At 25.5% G+C, this 22,346-nt stretch overlaps 1 protein-coding gene across 23 annotated transcripts in view; it reads left to right on the forward strand.

Moving 5' to 3' along the window:
* The first annotated feature begins 1,761 nt into the window (after positions 1-1,761).
* The window catches only part of LOC122272619 (uncharacterized), a 28,410-nt gene continuing 7,825 nt past the window's right edge, over positions 1,762-22,346 (forward strand). For 2 of the 23 annotated variants that reach the window (XR_015433485.1, XR_015433486.1), the window contains exons 1-5: positions 2,072-2,270; positions 4,167-4,253; positions 6,483-6,691; positions 14,909-14,991; positions 17,641-17,757. Coding sequence is in view for 3 of the 23 variants with exons in the window: in XM_087162500.1 (XP_087018626.1) it covers positions 4,376-4,496; positions 6,483-6,691 (330 nt within the window). In the remaining 20 variants the exon portion in view is untranslated. Of the gene's footprint in view, positions 2,271-3,611; positions 3,698-4,166; positions 4,258-4,345; positions 4,497-6,482; positions 6,692-14,908; positions 14,992-15,577; positions 15,654-16,494; positions 16,523-17,640; positions 17,772-22,346 lie in introns of those variants that run through there. The other 21 variants (XR_015433478.1, XR_015433479.1, XR_015433484.1 and 18 more) reach the window with 20 other exon arrangements.

Consider the following 22,346-nt stretch of genomic DNA (forward strand, 5'->3'; position numbering starts at 1 on the left):
TTAATAATGAATTTTAAACTTACCTATTCATTTTTGTTTTAAAGAAGGTTTCAAAAAGGAATCTCTGGAAAAAAATTTGTGTTAATTTCATTTGGGGCTTACAGTAATAATTTTTAAGCGACCAAAACATAACCAATGGGAAAAGTTTCCATATCGCTTCCTCCTAAAATGCCAAAATACAAACAATAATGGACCTTTAGCCTTTTTTTGCTATCATATAAAATTACTACTTAATTTTTTTTTTACCATGAATTATAAAAATGATAGATTTTTTGTTGAATCCTTTAACGTTAAAAATAAATGTATCCCTTATTCAATAAAAATAATAATAATAAGTCTTCAATAAAAGAAAGTCTTCAATGAGTATTCAATTCAATAAGTCTTTCTTAAGTACATGTTTAATACAATAAATTTAACAGAATTTTATAATAAGCAATCGAAAAAAAAAAAACTTTTTCTCAATGAACAAAGGAATTGTTCTAGTTATAAGTTTTAATATTTATTCTTATTTTTAAGGGAATATGTATTAAATTTTTCTAGAAAGTAAGAATATATTATATTTCGAGTTAAAAATTATACTTCAGAAAATGATTTCAAAAATAAAAAATAAATAATTATATATATATTTATTTAAAAATTGTAATAAAATTTAAAATAATTATTTTTTAATAAAATTATTTTTTTTTAAAAATATAATAGGTAATGCTGCAGAAAGTATATTTAGATTATAGTAAAATAATAAAATTCTAGTTTTTAATATTCTATGTAAAAAATTAGCAGTTTTCAAAGAAAAATAAAATAATCAATTTTTTTCTCTCAAGAAATACGGTTAATGGTTTATGGATTTTTTCCCCTTCTATCCTGATTTTTTCAAAATTTTGAGTTAAAAGCACATTTTTTATCAACTCTGCATCTATTCATTATTAATCTATTGTAACATTACAATTAATTAACGGTATACAATAAAGGTCCTGTAACTAGTTTAGTGTAAGAGGCCAAACAACCATTTTATTTTTCGGGCCTGTTTAAGTGAAGAGTTATTCCGCCTCTTCCTGAAATGCCTCAAAACAAACGATAAAGGACCCTATTGTACTTGCCTTTTGCCGTTATCCTACCTAGAATGCCAGCTTATGGCCTTACGTCTGCCGTGAGGTGTGTGCTTACTGGGGAGTCTGCACAGTAAGTCTTTTTTTCTAAATTATTGTCATCATAAATAATTAATTGGATTATTGTTTCTTATATTTATTTTGATTGAGCTTTTGTGTTTTTGAAATAGGAGAAAAGCTAGGTTTTAAGTATTTTGATTTTATTATTACAATCATTTGGTCTGTAATAAATTTATTTTATACACATTAATTTGCATTTCTGCAACACAATACTTACCCATACTTGTTAGATGTATTTCAGTTTCTTTTTTATACAGTAAAGCCTACTAAGTTTATGTTATGTCTAAGTTGACCTCTTATCAAGAACCAAATTCATCCTATTTTGAAACAGAGGACAAAACTTTTGTAACTCATCCATCTTCCTATTTTCTTCTTCTTTTTTTAATGAATTTTTAAGTCTGGAATATTCAGTTTTTAGAATTTATGGAAAAAAAATTAACCTAAAATAGTTCAAAGAATTAAATTATTTGACTTTTTAGTTGATAATAAATAAAATAAAATTTAATAGAAAAAGGGGGAAATTAGAGAAAATTGGCATTAGGAATTATTGTTTTAATAAAAAAATTTTGTAACACCAAAAAAAAATGAAATTAAAATTGATGTAAGCTCTTATCTTAAAAGATCTTTACTGGAAATAGGAATTAATAGATAAACATAGAAATTTTTACTATCTGAATGAGCTACTATAGTTATGCATTGCAAGTGGTCAGCTTATATAGTACTGTAAACTGCAATAAATTGAAGTGAAATACAGTTGACAAATTTATAAAAAAATTAGCCGTTGATTTCTTTAAAAATTAAATTATGTTTACTTCTTGAAGTGTATCTGTAATACATTTTCTTTACATTTCTACGCATGTTTTCTGTTCGTGCATATTCTGAAATACATCATAGGTTTAAGCATGTAGATTCATGTATTCAGAACTATTTCTGTTTTAGGGGGATTTTAACACCACTCCAGATCGTCACTTGGGGCCTGCGTGGATTGATAAATGCAGGCTAGACCTGTTGATTACAGATGCTACTACTATTAGAGTCTCAAAACGTTGTAGAGAAAGAGATTTTTTGACCAGAGTATATGACTGAGTTGAAAAAGGTGGTAAAGTAAGTTTACAACTTCCTATTTTCTTAATTATCTTCAGTGTTGCGGATGTTCATCATTGAAATTTCTCTTATTCTCATATTAATTAGCATGAAATTACAATAACTCTTTGTTATATTGTGCCTTCCAAGGGTCTAAAATGAATCAAAGTGTAAAAGGGCATTAGACAATGCCTGTTAGGCTGAACTTATAAACTGTTTTCTTTTCAGTAAAAACATTTGCCTCAATCTTTATAACCAGGTCAATCAATCAGTTATAACCAGGAAAGAGGTTAAATTGGTTCTATTGAGTAAAAATTTTTGCTTGTTCATTTGTGACATAGAAAATTTCAATCCCTGTCCAGGCACGCAATAAGATTTAAGCAAATATTCATATTTTGGGTATAAACTTGAGTAAACTGTTAACTTTGTTGCATTCATCATCATCATTGGTACAGCAATCCATTTTGGCCTTCTCTAGAACATTTTCCCATATTGTGCTTCTTGTTACCAGGTTAGAGATTTCCAGATTTCAGAAGTCCGGATTTTCGAGGTGGTACTGTATTTCAAATTATAATTTTTTTATAGTGCAACAATATTTTATTTATAATTTTTTTTTTTTTGAGTTTGATAAAATAATTAAAAATTGTATTTAAATTAGATAATCTGATTTTACTTTTAAATAATTCTAAAACAATTAGTGATAAAAAATGAAATATACAATGCGTTAAAAGTGAAAGCTGTCGCAATTTCACAAGGGACTTTAATATTAGTTAAAAAAAAGTTTCTATTTTATGGCAGTAATGGTAAAAATTAAATTGAATTTTGTAACCATACTTTGTAGCCATGGAAATAATTTAACTTGTGATATTACAAAATTAAAAAAGTTTTTTTTTTTATGAATTTTGAATTCCATTCCACATATTTCATTCTATGGATATACAGTAAAAGCCTGGCTGCTCAAAATTTGACTAACCAGAAAGATAAAGAAAGTAGAGCTTTCAGAAATTCATAGTTTATTCTTTTAAAAAGGAAGGTTTGAAAATACACTGTAAAATATTGATGGATTCTTAATGAATACCTCCTCTCCTTCAATATCTCTCAATTATAAACAAGTAGTTAGTTTAGAAAGAGCTGCCCTTCAGTTTTTTTTTTTATTTATCCTTAGTAATTTTTTTGAATAACTTTTTAGAGTTTTTTCCTTTATCATTATTTTTTATAAGTGTCAATTACAATAATTTTTATTATTAAAGTGTATAATTTTTCCAGAAATTTATATATTATCTATGAATTCTCATTGTATTTTAAAATATAAGAGAGCCCCCACACAACTGTAACCCTCGTTCATTATTTTTTTATCTGTAGCAATAGAGATTGAGAACCAATTTTGATTAACTTTTCATTTGAAAGGAGCATATGTTGCTATTTTTGAAGAATAGTTTACAATAAGAGTAAGTGTAATTGTTTAGTATAATTATAATTAGCAAGCTGGAACTAACATACTTATATTTTTTATTGCTTTCATAAGTTTCATTATAACCTACATTTTCAATGCTACCTATTTCTCCAAATTTTCTGCTAGATTTTATATTTTTATAATTTTTATATTTAGAGTGATAGCAAATCTAGTTCGGCAGTAGTCCCCTACAATATTTCATTTGAATTCCTAAATTTAATTTAGAATAATTGTAACCATAACTAAGTTTGTAAGTGATTTTTCAATTCTTATTTCTTACAATTTAAGAAAATCAATCTTGCAAAGAGCATAAATTGGCAAAAATTCATTTTAATACAATGAACCTTTTCATTGTACCTAATTGTGGCCAAGTGAAGGGCTACTTTATTTTAAGTGACTTTTTAGAAATTATGTATATGTTAAAAATATTTGTTTAAATCAAAATTGATCATATTTTTTTATAGATAATTATGTCAGGTTATTGTGTATCTGAAACGATTGGTCATAAAGTCATTAGCGGTACCAAGAAAATTGAATTTGAAAGCCAGATTGTAAGTTAGTTATTAACTTAGTTGTTACTTTTAATAAATTTGTGATCTGAAGTTCTGTTCATGATATGAGTATTTTAAATAGATAGAGGTTAAAATGTCTGTGCAGTATATGTTCACTGCACATGCTGATGCTAAAGGAATCATTAGAACTAATTCAGCATTGTGAGCCATCTAAAGTCTTGCTGGTGCACGGAAAAGCTTCGAAAAGGGAGTTTTTGGCAAAGAAAATCACCCAAGAACTTGGTATAAAATTGCATCTAAGTTCTAAAATACAAGAAAATAATTAGAAATTTTTTTGAAGCATATATAGAGGCATTTTTTAATAGTTTTGCAAACTGTCCTCCATTCAGATGCTTTATTTAAAAGAATGTGTAAGAAGATTAAGAAAAGTAGTTACTTCATTGCTTTGATTGATAGCAATGCTATTTAACAGCATGTAGTTTTATTTCGAGAGATAAATTTGTAGTTATCAGCTTTGCCAGATTTTGTTTATTTATCCTGATTCATTAAAAATTCTCCTGATTTTTGTATATTCTATGAAGTTTCCTAAAATTCAGCAATGTATGCTAGGGAAAAAAAAAGGTAAAGAATGTTTGTGCCAGCTTTCCTTTGATACACCAGTATCTGTGCAAGTTGATACTTCATTAAATCTATTGATGAAGCAGCTCTTTGTAGAATTTGGTAAATTACTAGTTAAATGTTTTTCATAAATGAAATTTTATAAAGGTAAAGTTCTCTTTTATGTGCTTCATATTGGAAATATGAATTTAAATTACTATATTAATGAAGAGAGATTCATGTAAGACTATTTATACTTTTTTGTCCAAAACCTTAAATTTTTTACATTTAATCCTGCAAACATAAATAAATTAAAAACATTTTATATTAATGAAATTCTTATGCATTAAGAATTTTTAATGTAATCATTACAGTATTAAAAAAAATATATTAATATTATTTTTTATTTATCTTTTAATAATAAAACTTTTCCCTTTTTTAGTATATATTTTTCAAATACAAATACTTTGGTTTTGTCCAGAAATAGAGAATTCTTGTTTACTCATAAAGGCTTTCCCATTCAATTAGAAAAAGTTATATTTCTCAGATCTATACCACATAACTATTCATTTGGATTGCACACTTACAGACATTGCACTAGTTTAAACCTTTCATAATGGATAAATTGAAATATTTATTAGAAAACTGTAAACTTTTTTTCTTACACATTAATGAATATTGAGTGTAGCTGGTTCCTCTGAGTTCTGTTAAAAATACATGACTATTTCTATTATTTTCTATATTTGATCATTTGTGTTCTGACTCAATTTTGACTTAGGGGTTTTGAATTTGCTGAAAGTGTAGTTCTAACATCTGAATGTGAAATGGTTTAACAAAAACCTTGTAAAGAATAATGTTAATTGGACTAATTTGCAGACATTTTACATTTTTGTTTAACTCCCACAATGAACAATTTTGTTGTTATGTCTAAAAATATTCAAGCTGGTAATTTTTTAATTTGTGGGTTAAGCAATATTAAAGCCATTTTACATTAAAATAATTAGCAACATCTAGAATTTAAGAACAAAGCAGTTTTGGTTGAACTTTTAATTTATTATAATTTGTGTGTTATATCATTTTTCCCACTTGATTTAACTAGATAGTAATTAATTTAATAAATTAATTAATATCTTACTAGTAGGAATAAATTTAGCAGATTTAAATTATTTTTCACTGAAAGCAATGTTAAAATTTAGTATTTAAAACAAATAGTTTTGTAATCATTCCTTATTGCAGCATGCAGTCTGAGCATTTCACATTTGGTTATGTTTGTGTAGAACATCTTCCTCACTTGAATGAACAAAAAATGATCACACAATGAACAAAACGTGTTCATTGAGTAACAAAACCAAAAACTGATTTTTAGCTAGCAAAAACAACATGTGATAGGACAACTTTAGACATTGCATGCTTCGGTGGCTAATTGCATAGGTGTTAAAATGAAATATTTTCCTTCGTGATTTTTTTTTCCATGAGCAATGTTCAATATCCAAATAGCTTATAATAACTATAAAACCCCTTCAGAAAAAGTATAATGATTGGATAAGAAATGTCAGCTGATCTCATCTCTAAATAAAATCAGGTGTAAAATGACCAAGTTTGAAATCATTTATTTGAAAAACTACTGAGTTGATTTTCTAAAATATTTTATTTGTTTGAATTATTTTTTAGAATATTTTGTAATAATTAATAATCCTACACATGATCCGTCTACTACTGAGGATGTCAGCACTGTGCAAGCTGGATGCGGATTCGTATTGACCAGCCATCGGTGGGATTCGAACCCAGTTTACCACATTGGAAGGCGAACGCTCTATCCCCTGAGCCATCACGGCTCTACAAGGCTCATTTGTAAAATGAAGAAACTATTGGGAAATTTGGTAATTTTCAGAATATTATAAAATATTCATATTAATTTCATACTTATGAAAAAAGGCATTATATTTTCTACAAAGAAGGTGATGATCATGTGGCTACTGCAGGCCATATTTTAATCAACACTCATCATATTTAGTTGCCTTGTGATCAGGGGTGACTATTAATTTTGTCCTATACTCTCAAGGCGCAAGGAATAAAAAAGTTTGAAAAAAAGAAAATTGGAATTTCAAAATTATTGCAATTTTTTAAATGAAAAGTCAATACTGAAATTATTCGCCAGTGTTTGTTTTTTTAAATTTCTGTAGCATTTAATTATTTTGTTCTTAATGTTATAACTCATTTAAATGAAAATTTTATATTGCAACATATGTAATTATACATTATATGTATATATGTATTCATTGAACTTAAGATTTTATTTGAGTGTGGCTATGGTTTAATCATTCTGAAGTTTACATTTTGATTCATAATTCCTACTATTTTTGGTTTCTGATCTCAGATATATATTTTTAAAATGTAAAATATTTTTCGGATATTAAGTATTTATTTTAGAAAATTTATCATACAAAACTTTTGCTACTTATGAATAGTATTCATTCCTTCTCGGCTCCATATTTAGTTGTGCTGTGATGATATCTGAACAATAATGCTTAATGTGTTAATTTAAATTGGTAGTAAATTTTTTAGTTTTTATGTAATTATTAGTGTTTGATTAAAAAGTATAGAGCTTAATATTAAATAGATTTTCAATAGAGTGAAAATATATGCTAATGCTAGCATGCGTGTCAAGTTAATTAGTTTGTTACACTTCTTCCCTTTTTTAAAAAAACCTCTTCTTAAGAACTACTTTTTTTTCTGCGTTTGAAAGATGTTTAATTAACTGCTTAGCTCTAAACCAAGATTTACATGTATTATTTATTACATGAAATATTATAAATAAATAAAATATATAGGTTTTACTATACCTAATGTTTTTGAGAACTGAAATTTATTTATACTTCTAGCAATGAAAATTTATTGCTATTTTCTTTTGTTATTTAAATGTATGTAATTAATTTGGAAATTGATATTTTAAATACATTAAATGATTAATTATTTAATAAGGCATGATTTTAAATCTGATTAGGATATAGCAAGTGAGATTGATAGCAAAAGCACACATATCCATATATAATTTATCTGAACCAAATTTTACTTGAAAATATATTTTATTCCTGAATGATATAACTTTTAAATAATGTCTGATAGATTAAGAATTCGAAAAGTTTATCTTCTTTACATACAGGGATGAAGTGGGATACTGGGACCTATCCTAGTGTGCTCTCCATCTTGATTACTTTTTGTTGGAATAAAAAAAAAATATATAAAAATTGGTATTAATTTCCCTTTGGTTTAAAGGGAAAAACTTATAAATGTATGTTGATTTGTAAAAAAAATTTAATTTATTGTTTCCCCTTTTCACATTGTTTTTTCTCTGAAAATGTTTTTTTATTTTTGTTCCTTTTAAATTACTCTCTTATACTATTTTATATGTATATTTCAAAAAGTAATTCTTACTCATCTAAATAAGAAAAAAAATGTAGTTTATGAAAAATAATAAAAATACAGTCTCTCCGCATACTTATTTCTTTTTTTTTTTAAAAAAAAAGCTAAATAAAAAGACTGTTTTTGAATAAACAACTTGCAAGCTTTTTTCTATAATTTGAACAGAAATTTTTTTTCAAAACTAAGCATTTAACAGTCCGTTTTTTTAAAGTAAAGTATTTATTTAAAAAATAACCTTAAAATTTCATTGATATACCCCTTTCAGAAAAAGAGACACTTATGCAAATTTTACCATGTGAAAATAATCTTAACAATGTAAATATTTATAATAGTTATCAATATTAAATCTATAAACACAGATAATTTTACCATTGTATAATTCTCATTGAATTTTCTTAAAAATGGAATATGAATAAAAAGGCAGTGTTTTTAAGGGATGGTGGCTATTTTTACAGAAAGGGAAAAGAGGGTGCATTTATAAGGATCAAAAGGTAGACAGGGCAGGTTGCCCTTCTAAAATCACTTAAGGAAAACACTGCATATATTCACATATTGATATATAAATATATACATATCACATGACACCCCCTAAAAAGTGCATCTTCCAGGGTATCCCTGCTTACATATTTCTATAAACAAACAGTGAAAACTTATATTTAAAAACTCATTAAATTTTTTATATTGTCCATTACAATGTGTATTTTTATTACAAATCACAAAAGAGTTTGATTTAAACTAATATTTAATTAAAAATTCAGAGCAGAATATTAATAATCAATCTTTCAGATGAAACTGAAAGGAAAATACAAGTTCTTAATAAATTTAACTCAGTTAAATTTTATTATTTTTAAACAACAGCTATCTCTTGTTTAATTCTCTAAATTATTTTGTATTCTAAAGGTTAAGCTGTGTTTTGCTCATAATTAACATAATAATTTGTTAATTTAAAAACTAAATTGTATATTTTAATATTTTTCTGTGAAAATGATTTTTTTTTAATTTGACTAAAATATCAAGGAATTTTTAAAAAAATCATTTTTATTTTTTCTAATAGGATGCAGAAAAAAACTTTTTAAACAAAATATCAAATAATTTTAAATTTAAAATAAAAAATATATATTTTTATGTTTATTTTAAGTAAATTAGTTATATAGTTATTTTTTATAAAAATTTACAAGGGAAATTTCCAGTTTTAGTTTAGTCAATTAATATAAATATTAAATTTATAGAATTAATAGAAATGAACATATTTAGGAAATTTTAAACTCATCCTTTATTCTTATAAATTTATTTTATCTAGTTAATACCATTGTCTTGGGAAAAAAGTGATTTTTTCTTGAAAGGGGCTTAACCTTCGTGTAAATCACTTATCATAAAATTTACTTTGTGGTGCTACACAACTAAACCTTTTTACGATACTCTCTATTGTGACAATGTAGCTCCTCTACTGAGTGTCTGAAGTTTTTTTTAAAAATATTTTTCCTATTATCGATACAGTTTAAGTCTTAATGTTCATTTTTTAAAAATTGAAAATTTTTTTATTTCCAAAACTATAAGCAAGACAATTGATGGTTTGATAAAAGTTAGTTAGATAATAATAAAAAGTTATGAAAACCCTGATTTAGGGTATTAACCCAAGGCGGGGGTAAATAGCTATTTATAAATACCATACTCATTGGGTATTTATCCGACTCACCTCTATACCCATACAGCAGTGTTTCCCAAACTTATGACTTCTGTGTACCCTTTCTAAATTTTTCGTAACGCTGTGTACCACTAATAAAAAAATTGCACAAAAGTTAAAAATCACAACTAGCTTTTGACACCACTAATTATTAACTGTGAACACTGCAAAAAATAGCCAATTGAAAAACACGTAATCGTAATTTTCATGGCCAGCTCTGTTTTTAAATAAATATTTTTGAAATTTTCGTTTGTTGCAAGATGTTTCGCATAGGAACGCGTACCCCCTCTAAACTGTTCCCGTACCCCTGGGGGTACGCGTACCACACTTTGGGAAACACTGCCATACAGTGTTGGGCTAAATCAGAATAGAAAAACTCTTAATAAATATAAAACAATAACTATAAATTTGCTAAACTTCCTTTAACTGCTGATATTTTTGTAGTCTTATAAAATTTGCTTATTTATCTTCATTATCAATGATGGTACATATTTTTTTTAAAACTATTTAAAGTTAGAATTTTTTTTTTTCGTTAATAAAAATAAATAGTTATAATAAAGTTTGCATAAAACACTGAAAATTTACAAGTTTTATACCTCATTATTTTGCAATTTTTTTTTTTTTTTTAAATTTTTCATCCAACAAATTTGTCTTAAAAAATCATACTAAGCAGAGGAATTTTTTTAGAGGAAAAACTCAAAAACAAAGGTTAAGCTCTTGGGCATCAAAAGGAATTAAGCAATTTGCAATCAATCACCTAATTATTCTTTAGTTTAATGAAAACAATCACAAATTTATCTTAAAAATTTAAAAATAGGAAATTAAAGCAAGGTTTATGTGTCAGATTTTTAAAGTAAAAAATTTTTATTAGCTTCACCCATGTTATTTTCTCTTTGCTTAGTCAAATGAAGGTATACTGCGAAATAGAAATTTGGAATACATGTTTTGGTAGAATATAGATTAAATCCATTAGATTTTAAAAATACTTTAATGATTCTAAAATTCTCAATGATTCTTTAAAAAGAATTATTATTAAACTAGCATGGTCTAATAATAATTCTTTTTAATGATATTGAAGCAGGTTTGGGTCTTGAAATATCTGTGCTTATTCTGATTCATTATTTTTAATCTAGCAATATACACAAATACAAAATAGAAAAAATCATTATAATGATGTACAAAATGTTGTATAGCTATTATAGAATTTTATAAAGTTTCTGAATAAAAACTTTTTGTCTTTTTTATTTTTATATATTTCTTTTTATTCTTCTCAACTAAATCTTTCTTAATTGAAATCAATTTTTTATTTGATAACAAATAAAACTCATTTTAGTTAGTTTACTTTGATTTATTTAGTGACTTATTCCTATGAATTTTGTTTATTAATATGAATTTAAAACAAATGAGATCTTAAAAAAAGCTCTTCAAACTCATGTCTATAGAAATAAGAAATATATCGTATCTTTATTTTTTTTTAAAATAAAACTCTTCAAACTTATGCCTATATAAATAAGAAATATATTGTATTACAGAGTTTTTCTTATGAATAAAATAAGGGCAGGGTATTTCCTCTCTGAAAAAAGCTTTATCAGCTTTCAAAAGGCTCTCACATCGAAAATGTTAAAATGTGTATTATTATGTATAACTGAATTTTATCCTAGACAATTTTTAAATTACCATCTCATACTATCTTATGAGTATATTTCAAGAAGTAATTCTTTTTTGTTATCAAAATATGAGAAAAATTGTAGTTTATAAAAATAATTAAAGGCATGCTAAATAGCAATCTCTGTGCATGTTTTTTTTTCAATAAAAGAACTAACAAAAAACGATTAATTGATAAACAACTAGAAAGGTTTTCTCAATAATTTTAACTGAAAATTATAAGAAAATAAACTTTTAATAAAAAAAAAATTAAATCACTTATAAAAATTAATATCCCCCTTCCACCTGCCCCAAAAAAGATACTTATTAGAAATTTGACTAGTTGAGAATAATCCAAGCAAAGTAAATGTTTGTATAAGTAATCTGAATTTTACCTATAAGCACATAATTTTACCAATATAATTATTAGTTAAGCAATGAATTAATTTTTTTCAAAATAGAATCTGAATAAAAAGACATAGTTTCTAATGAAGGGTGTCTTATTTTTATAAAAAGAGCAAAGAGTGTACATTTATTGGGATCAAGGGGGGGGGGGCGGTAAGCCTTTCAAAAAACAGTTAAGCAGAACACTGTATTAAAATATACTGTTAATGAATTTCTTATAACTAAACATTGCCATTTTAGAATGTTTTTCAATGGCCTTGAAAAATTATATTTAATGAAGATAAGATTTTGCCTTTTCCGATCAATGATACAAAGAATGTTACACTTTTAGTTTACTGTATCTGAAAGAAAATTCTGAAGCTCTTTCAACTCTTTTGTATCTTTGAATTATTAGTTATGTTATGTCATTAATATTTTTAAAAGTTTCCTGTTGTTGTATCAATTTAAAATAAAAAAATTTATAATTACCTTTTTATTATAATGTAATATTATATATTATAGAGTTATGTTGTCTTCATTTCCAAATTATAAAGTTTCTAATAGTGTTCTAAGTGCTAAACCTTGTTTATTTCCATTTTATTTGTCCTTTTACATTGTTTGGTCAAATCAGTTAATGCTTTTCCTTACTATTATCACATTATGATTGCTTTAAACTAGAGGCCTTTCAAATATTATATGAGAATATTTTGGACAATTTTGAACACCTTATCAGCATAATTAAGTAAATTGCAAACCTTTTTCCATGTGTCAATATGTTACATCAGCCCCTGGTTTTCACTTTGATTTTTACTGTACTAATTTAATTTAAGGATAAAATTCTAATAAAAGATATTAACTTTATATAAATCAAATTTTATATCAAGTTAATATGAAATTTAAAAAAATACTCCTCTTTCCTTGCCATTTTTTTTACTATAAAAATAGTTCTAGGTCAGTTAAATGAGAGTCTGATTTAAATTTTGGAAAAGACCCTTATCCTTATTTACCCCTCTCCTGTGATTGGATATCAAAATACAAGTAGGGTGTGGGAAAAGTGTAAAGGAAGTAATTAGCGAAACCATGTCTAATAATAGACTTGTTTTAACCATGCATAGCATGCACTAATTTTAAAATGTGTGGTTTTTGAAACTTTTTTTTTATTTGCTAATGTGTGAAAATTGAAGTTTTATTCCAATTCAGAAAATCTGATAATTTGTGATGTATTTAATCTATATAGCTATCAAATATGAAATGGTAAAAAAATTTGCACCAACATAATTTTTAAAAAACTACAATGAGTAAATTCTTGAAGGTCAAAAAGGAATACATAATTTTTCCCTTTGGCTTTTTCTTGCTAGATTATTTTTCACTTTGATATTTAGTAAGCTAGAATTTTTAGCAAGAAATTTTCATTTCTGTACATAGCTTTATAGTTTCCGCTCGGTATGCGGTGTTTTTTCGAAGTTTAAGTGTAGTCACTGCGTTAGCTTCATTTCACTTTTTTATCATTTTATATTCAGTTTTATACATTATATTTTTAGCCCTCATAGGTAAATATTCCGTGAATAAAGAATTAAGCATAGTGTTTAATATGAAAGTGATTTACAAATGATGGGCCTCATTATGGTGATTTGTAAATAACTCATCAGAGTCTGCATTGAAATGCTTCCTGAATCATACTGAGTATTACATGCTATTAAGTGTTTTCCGAATCAGGCATCACGATTCTTATTCAAGTGATTTACGAATCACACACTGAGATTCGTGTTTGAAGGATTTAAAATTTGCCTATTGCAAATAGCATTAATGGGATTTAAAAATTACTGTTTGCAATTTTTATCAAAGTGATATATGAATCTCCTTTTGCATTTAATGATTACTAGATTATGCATCATTTTTTACATAAAAATCATTACCAAATAATGTGTTGTGTTTTGCATTGAAGTAATCAAAGAATCATGTGACAAAGTTTGCATTTTGGTGATTTATTAATCACTCATTGCTATTTATGACTTGTTACTTTGTGCATTTTTCAAACTTTATTGTTTGATATTCAAATATGCTTCGATTTACGGAACATACGTTGCATTTCAATTTGCAAGTTATATCTTGTACATAATTTACGTCATCTTTAAGACTTGCTTCATGTTTCATGTCATTATATCTATGGGCAACATATTGCACTTTATATAAGCACCTTTTAAAAAAATTAGTCATAGTGAATTATAATAAAAAAATTTGCAATTTATGATTTATTTTAAGGAAACTATAGTTTTGTAAATCTTAAGTTTTTTATCTGTCAAAATATTGTACTACAAAGGATTTTATTGTGCCCAAAATACTTTACTGATATTCTGAGGTGTTGTGTTTTTAAAATTGAAACAGATATGCTAAATATTAGTTTTCAAATTCTTATATGCTTCATAAATTGTTAATGGATAGTCTTACCAGTTCTAGTCTTTAAAAGTTTGCATGTATGCTAATGTCAATTCGAGGTATTTTGTTAATTAAACCACTATGCAACTGTTAATTCATTTGCATTAGTAGATATGAGCAACACATATTTAAAAATTGCCAGAACTATTAAACAATGTAAAATTGATACAATTAATATATACTCCAATGTTATAAAATCTAGTGGACATGTATTTTAGCATACTAACTGTTATTGAGTAGGTCCTTCAAAGTGATTGAAAAATCCTAAAATCATTGTTATTATTTTTTTTAAACTTATTTATTTATTAATTTTGAAAATTGCGTGGGATTGAATTTGAGAGGGGTAAATTTTGGTTCGTTTAGACTTTCCCTTTTTGCTGAAATGTTTGGGTTTGGATAGAATATTTATTATCTCTAACTTTTTTTTCTAGAAATGTTTGCAGCTATTTAATGTTTTATTCAATTTAGAAATTATTTTAAGAACAAAAAAATATCAGTAGCTATTGGTGATCGAAATGGGTTGCAGGTGGCGTTGAGCAGAACTCACTACCTATGGCAACACTTCGCATGCTTTCCCCATTAGCGTGTGGAGAGTCATAGAGTAAGAAAGTACGTCAGTTTCTCTCTTGATTTGTATATAGATTAAAGTCTTTTAAGTTGGAAAACTATGTGGAACTGAAAATTACATTAAACATAGTTCTAAAAAAAGGCATCATGGAAATTTTCAAAAATATTTTTATTAAATAAAAAGAAAAAATATTAAGTAATGGGAAAATATCGTAGTACATTCCTATACAACTGAAAAGAAGAGGAGAGGGAAAAGAGAACGGCCAAAGGCATGAAAGCGGTCTCTCCCCAGATGACTTATTTGCGTGTTGTGATATCTTGAAACTTGTGATTTAAAATTTAAGTTTTAAAAAAAATTTCTTTCAAAATTCAGTAAAAAAATGCTTAAACTATTTTATAACCACAATATTTTAAAATTCACATTAAAATTTTATAATAAGTTGAAGAATAATCCATGTATTAATGAAGAATAACCCATGAAGAATAATCCACAATTAAAAAATAAATATAAAACATCTATTAATCTTATATTTTAAAATTTAATTTTTTGAAAAGAATTAATTTTGATTAAAAAAATTATAATTTATAAATGAAATAAGACTTATTAAATAGTTATTAATCTTTTTAGCTGAGGAAATTTGAATTGAACTCTGAATCTCTCTGGTAGAAGGTGAACAACTTAACGGTCACACCACAGTGTAAAAGTAATGAAGTTATATATCTTGAAATTGAAATAAAATCAATTATAAATGATTAAATAAAAATAAAGAAAATTATAGAAATAACTTGTTTTAATGAAAAAATTTCAGCACTTTTTCAAAATCGCATCAGGCAATACATACCATCTCTTTTTCTCACAAATTGTGATGTCATTTTCGACCAATAGCGTGTCCCAGCTATTCTGAAATTTAATCGCTTGTTTAATTTGATCCCTATCTTAGCTACATGTTCTTTAATTTAAGCTTAACTTTGTTTTAATTGGAGTTTTCAAGATGTGTTCTGTCCTTGCTAGAAACAAACTTTTTTGCTTGCATTGATTACTAAACAATAATATTTTGGTGTAAGCTTACTCTTTTAGGGTGATACCAAAAATCCCAATTGAAATTGCAAGCAATCCCTAAAATATTTAACCCTCTTTGAATAGAATTAGATTAATCAGTATTTCATATATTGATTATGTGTCTAAAAGATTACTTGCAAACTCAAACTATGATTTTTTGTTTTTCTTAAAAAGATATTCTAAAGATATTCTAGGAACCATCACATAGTTTTTTGCAAATTCAAGATGTGTTTTTATTATTGGATGTTGTTATTATTATTATTTTTTTCTAATTATTTAAATATTTTTAGATTAGGCTGTTTTATTTTTTATGTATTTTTTTTTGTGTATATATATATTAATACATTGGATTAATAATTCAATACTGCTGTTTGCATTACTTTTTTTTATTTTCTTTTATTATTTAGAATTTTTTTAAAAAATTTCTTACAGTTTGAGTAGATAAAAGCTTTTAATTTTATTTTGAAAATTAATTTATTCTTTAGATGTTGCTGAAAGTTTTTATTTTATATTGTAAGTAAACTTATTTATTTAAATCTTGTTCACTTCCATTATTTTGGCAATAATTTGTTAATAATAAATATTTCAATCATATGGAATATTTTTTCCAATTTGTTTCTAAAATAATTTAACAAGAGTCAACTTAGAAAATGGAATTGCCGATGTGTGTTTTGAAGAGTTTTATTTATCCTTTAGTTTTGAAATAGTTATTAATTTGATATTTCTTCATTTGCTATTTTGTAATTTAAAAGTTAATATATTCTTCTTAATATGATTTTTAAAAAATTACATAGTATTTGGATGATTATAGAACCGTAGTTTTGGGTGTAAATAATTTTTACCAGATTCTTTATATAAGAACTTTACTGGATTGATTTCTAATAATGTTTTAAGATTTGCTATTCCTTTTTCTATTCACTAAGAATGTTCTTTTTTTTATTGACAACACTCCAATATTTGAAAATTTATATGTATTTTTTCTATACAGCTTTAAAGTTACACATTTTTCAAAAGTTTCTCATTTTCTATAATTGCAATAAATTTTAGTTAAATTTTAATTAACCGGTAGATTTTTAAACTCTTATTGAAAGAAATGTAAATCTGTGATTAATTAAAGTAATTGTGTTAAATTTTAAATGTAACACATTTGAAATTGTATTTTTTTCTCTTAATACTTTTAAGAGAGGGGTGTTGACACTGCAAACAAAAAGCTCAATGATATTTTTTAATTGTGTTACATTTGTTTGAATATTTAATTATTTAATATCATGTTTTATTTCCCTGTAAAATTTTTCATTAACCTTGTAAACTTGCAGTGAATCATGCTATTAAATGATATAACTAAGTAAAATACCGAACATAAAACAATGATACCGAACAAATATACATATTACAAATTGTATAAGTTTCATTGGGAGTACACAGTTGTATACATTTGCATTAAAACATCTTTAATGCAGAAAACATTACAAAAAAACATATGTTAGAAATAATGTGAAATATTCAAATCTGCTTAAATATGAATGCTTTATTGTAGCTTTGAAGCTTGTGCATTATTTTAATTTATTTTGATTTTTTTTTAAATCTTTTATACTTATCAATATTTTTATCATAATATTAATTACTTGTAGGACTCATCTTCACTGTGTTGCTTCTTGCAATAATTCAACTGCTGGAAAACCTTGATCAACTTGAGTAATCATGAAACAACCTGGGAGAGAATGAAAAATGCATTGAATACCTCTGTAGTAAGTTCTAAATAGTATGAAATCTGTAAATTTCTGTATCACATATACACTTTAAAAATCAATTGTTCCACAGATAACCTAGGTGATGTGCAGATTAACTTAAGCAACCTCCTTATTAAGTATGCTTCAATAAATTTTTTTAAAATTCATTCAATTACTTTCGTAAAATTGTATTTTATGATTGCATACAAAAGCTTTATATAGTATATTCCATGTAGTGTGCCATTTGTTGCTGAACTTTATTCAGTCCAGTATATGCTCCATTTAATATCATGCACAAGATTCTCTGTAATCTGGTACAAAACAATTTTTACAAATGACTATAAAGAATTCTTCATTAAAGCACATGCTCACAATTTTGTGCTGGGTTCTCTCTTTACATCTCATTACACCCAAATGTCTTATATGAAAAAGTTATTCTCAGACAATTAGGAATTCATCTCATAATGAACTTAATGTTGATAATAGATTGAAGTTTACAAATCAATGACTAGCTATTGTTGTCTTCTTTTACTTTTTATCGCTGTTTTCTCTTCGATGTGGCGATGAGTCAAGTTAAGAATAATTTCAACAATAAAACAATAAATTTAATTAAGAAATAAAAGAAAACAAACTACTTCAGCAGCCGAGTGCATTGCTGCTTCCTAATCATTTCATATTAAAAATCTCTCTCTTACGTTTGTAAACAGACACAGTAGTTGCGGCGCTGTGCCACCTGCTGGACAACTCACTATTAAGGGGAAATGTTAACATTCGAGCATCCTGATGATACAATTGCCCTCAATTGACGCTTACTTAAAAAAAGATACATACATCAATTATTGCATAATAGATATAGACAATTAACATTTTTTTTCATACTTAATGCACATTTATTTATTTTTTTTTTGAAATATGAATGAATAAAAATTTTTAAAGTTCTATTACAGTTCTTTTTTTTGTCTTGCTTAATAGTTTTTTTTTTTTTTTTTTTTTTTTTTTTTTTTGTTCCAAAATGAAATGTCTTTTAAATGTTGAATACTAAAGTTGTTTTCTTAGAAGTAAATAAAAAAAACAAAAGTTCATATTACCGATTTCCAATTTATAATAGAATGTTATGTTATTTTAGAAGAAATAATGTTATTTTAGCATGGAAAAGTTAAAGAAAAGAATTGAGTTAAAGGACCCTTTACCTATACCTTCGATTTCTGACATCTATGAATTTGATAATGCTAGGATTGAAACATGGTTTTCTTGAACATTATAAAGCATCAATACAAACAAGATTTAATCCCTTCTACTAAGATTTTTTCAAATTTATTTATTTTGTTTTTAATAGAATTTTTTTAAAGAAAAATTTCTATCATTTTGAATCCTGTTACTTAGTTTTCATTATTTTATAAGCATACTAACTATTTTTTCAATACGTCAATATGACATTTTTATGAAATTGTAATGTAATACATTTAAATAAATGTGTTTAACAAAGCTAAATTACAGGGATACTTTAAATCTTATATTTAAGCAGCATAAATATCGAATTATTTTTTTATTCTACTGCCTTAATATCATTTTGAATATTTATTTATTAATTGTGATTGTAATTATTAATAAGCTTGCTAGTGCTTAAATCTTTATTTAAAAAATTGTGATTAAAGCTAAAGAATTAAAATATAATTTGTCTCCTAAAATCTTAAGAAATATTCTCTCAGTACCTGAAAAATGGACAATGTCGAATCCTAATTTCAAACTCTGCATAATTTCTTTCAACATAGTACAATTTTGATATCTTAAATTTCTTGGTACAAAAACGCATTGAAATGCCTTAACCCCATAACTTGTGCGCTCGAGTTAATTCAAGCACACTAAACAGACCTAACTGTGCACATTTGAGATAATTCAAGCGCCGTTATATTTTATGCTGCTAAATTTTTGGCACTCAAATATAATCGAGAGTTGAAAATAACAATGTGAAAGCTAAGAAAAAAAAGGTTTTATTGATATTTATTATTTACATAGGATTGTAAGCTATAACACTTATTTATTCAAGAATAAAATATAGCCTTTTTCCATGGAACAAAAGCACAGTATATCGAAATTGTCCACCAAAAGAAAAGTTGACAATGTTCTAAAGTGTTTTTTTACATAAAAAAAAAAAAGATTTTTTTTTTCAAAAAATTTGTGTTCTAAGGGATTAATTTCAAATAAAATTAGTTAAATTTAGTATAGTTACTAATATTAGTAATTTAACCGAATAATGCCTCTAAAATCAAAATAACTTCCCTTTCTTATTATGCATCCTACAAAATGTATATCATACATACTTATAAAAAAAAATTTAATTCATGAAAATCATTTTTTCAATTATAATTTGCATCATCACATTCTTGTAAGTAATTGTTCAGTTTGTCTTATATAGTTTGCTGTAGAAAACACGAGATTGAAATATAAATTTATGAATACGCTGAATCTATTTTAGGTCCCCCCCCCCCCCAATATTCTGCCTAGGTTTCAGCCACTATTAAAGTATTTATATTCTGCTTAGGTTTCAGCCACTATTAAAATATTTGCTTCTATTAACTACCATTAAAATAATTACTTCTATTTACTATAAGTTAGACCATGAATTAATTTTATAAGAAATTGAATATTCTAATGTTTTGATATTTAACAATAAATCATTTTATTAAAAAATGAGCAAATTTTAAGTTAGTGAATTTGTATGTTTTTAAATAAATTCCTCTCAAAAATATTGTTTGCATATATGCGTTATATAACACTTAAAAATTAAATGGTTTATTTTTATCTGATAAAAACTTGAATTATTCTTATACTTTCATTATAGAGTTGTACATATTTGATCTCAAACGTTTTAAGAATCGTCCTATGTTCCATAAATAAAGTGTGTTGAAATATATCAGCTACTGCTATGTACTTTCTGTTTTTAAGTAATTTGGAAAATAAAAAGAGTATATTTTATTATTCTTTTTTGAAAACCTTTAGTACATTTAAATAGACCAAATTATATGTTTCTTAGTTTACCGTAGGTCTATTTTAAAATTAGCCTTTCATATGTTTGCTGTTCCAGAATGTGTCGTTTTTTTTTCTTTTTTAATTTGTCGTTGGCCCACTACAAAACCTCTATTATATCACATATTCTGTTTCCCTATGTTTAAATTTATTTTTTCTCTGGTGCAGTCTACTATTTTAAAGCCAAGATAATCGTTCATATTATTTTATATATAATATTAAGAAAATGCTCCAATATAAAATTACAATAACTGTTATTTTACTCGTAAAATAAGTTTATTTTGCGAAAGATCAACCTTTAAAAGAAAAGAATGTAGTACAATCGTGGGAGTTTGTAAGCAGAGCCACCAAGTTTTTGTTTGAACATTGACTGACCCTAAATTTTTATTAGAAAAACTTTTTGTTAGACTTTAAATATCAGTATTTAAACACTAACTTAAGTGGATAGTTTTTATTCTGTAAGGATTTATGTCAGATATTATAAAACCATTTGAATGATAGGTTATTTTTATTTTTTTTCATGTATGTTACATATGTTTATTATTTTAATTAAAGTACATCAAAATCAGGGGAGTTTCTATATAAACAGGGTGGCCACCCACCTGGAAAACCTTGAAAACCTGGAATTATCAGGGAATTTCTTTATACTGGATAAAACCTGGAAAAATCAGGGAATTTTAAAGAAAAACTGGAAATTTTTTCTTTGATTAATTTTTTCAATTTCACTAATTTAAATTATTTACTAATTTTCTTAATTTAAATTATTTCATCCATTATACCCACTTTTTTTATATTTAAATGTAAACAGTTTAAATATCATCAACTTAGCGATACTTTGCTTACATCAAAATTTGTTAAACTAGAATGCCAAATAAAATTCTCCAGCGGTTGCTAAACGAATGTGGAAACCTTTGACAGCTACGGGACTGTGCAATGTAGGAAAGATTCTGGTGGAGGTGGAAGAAGGGATTAGGATATTAGTTTCTGTTTTTAAATTCTGCCCTTGAGCTGAATCCATTTATGGCTCAAGTTTGTTCCGATGCTTTGGTGGTAATTTTTTCTATTTTGACAAAATGTCTTTGTATTCTCAACTTTATAAAATTCTCCAAAAATTAGCTGGTTATAATTGAATAATAATAGATTTTATATTGCACTCTTTTTCTGAAAGCTTTTCTACTCCCATTCAAAGAAATCTGCGAATTATTTTTTCTCAGCAAACCAACCAATCACACATTTTTTTTACAATCGCTAACAGCAATGTTTGTCGTCCAATTGTTGCATTAATCCTAATTTTTTTCTATTTCATTTTAACCTTTAATAGTATATTTAAATTTTAAATAAAAGATTTTTTTAAGAACTAACTATATATTAATATTTAATTTTACTCTTATGTTGGTCAATGTATGATTTTTGATTCAAAATTTCGTACGAAAACATTAAAAAAAAAATAATAATAATCTTGCCAAACTATCAAAATAAATTATGTTTTTCAAGATGATATGTTTAAAAAATAACATTTTGAATAAAATGTTTTGTAATATAGACACTTTTCTTGTACACATCCTACACTTAATAAGAAA

This window comes from Parasteatoda tepidariorum, chromosome 4 (assembly GCF_982258835.1).
Source record: "Parasteatoda tepidariorum strain Cologne lab strain chromosome 4, Ptep-v5.0, whole genome shotgun sequence".
Taxonomy (NCBI): domain Eukaryota; kingdom Metazoa; phylum Arthropoda; class Arachnida; order Araneae; family Theridiidae; genus Parasteatoda; species Parasteatoda tepidariorum.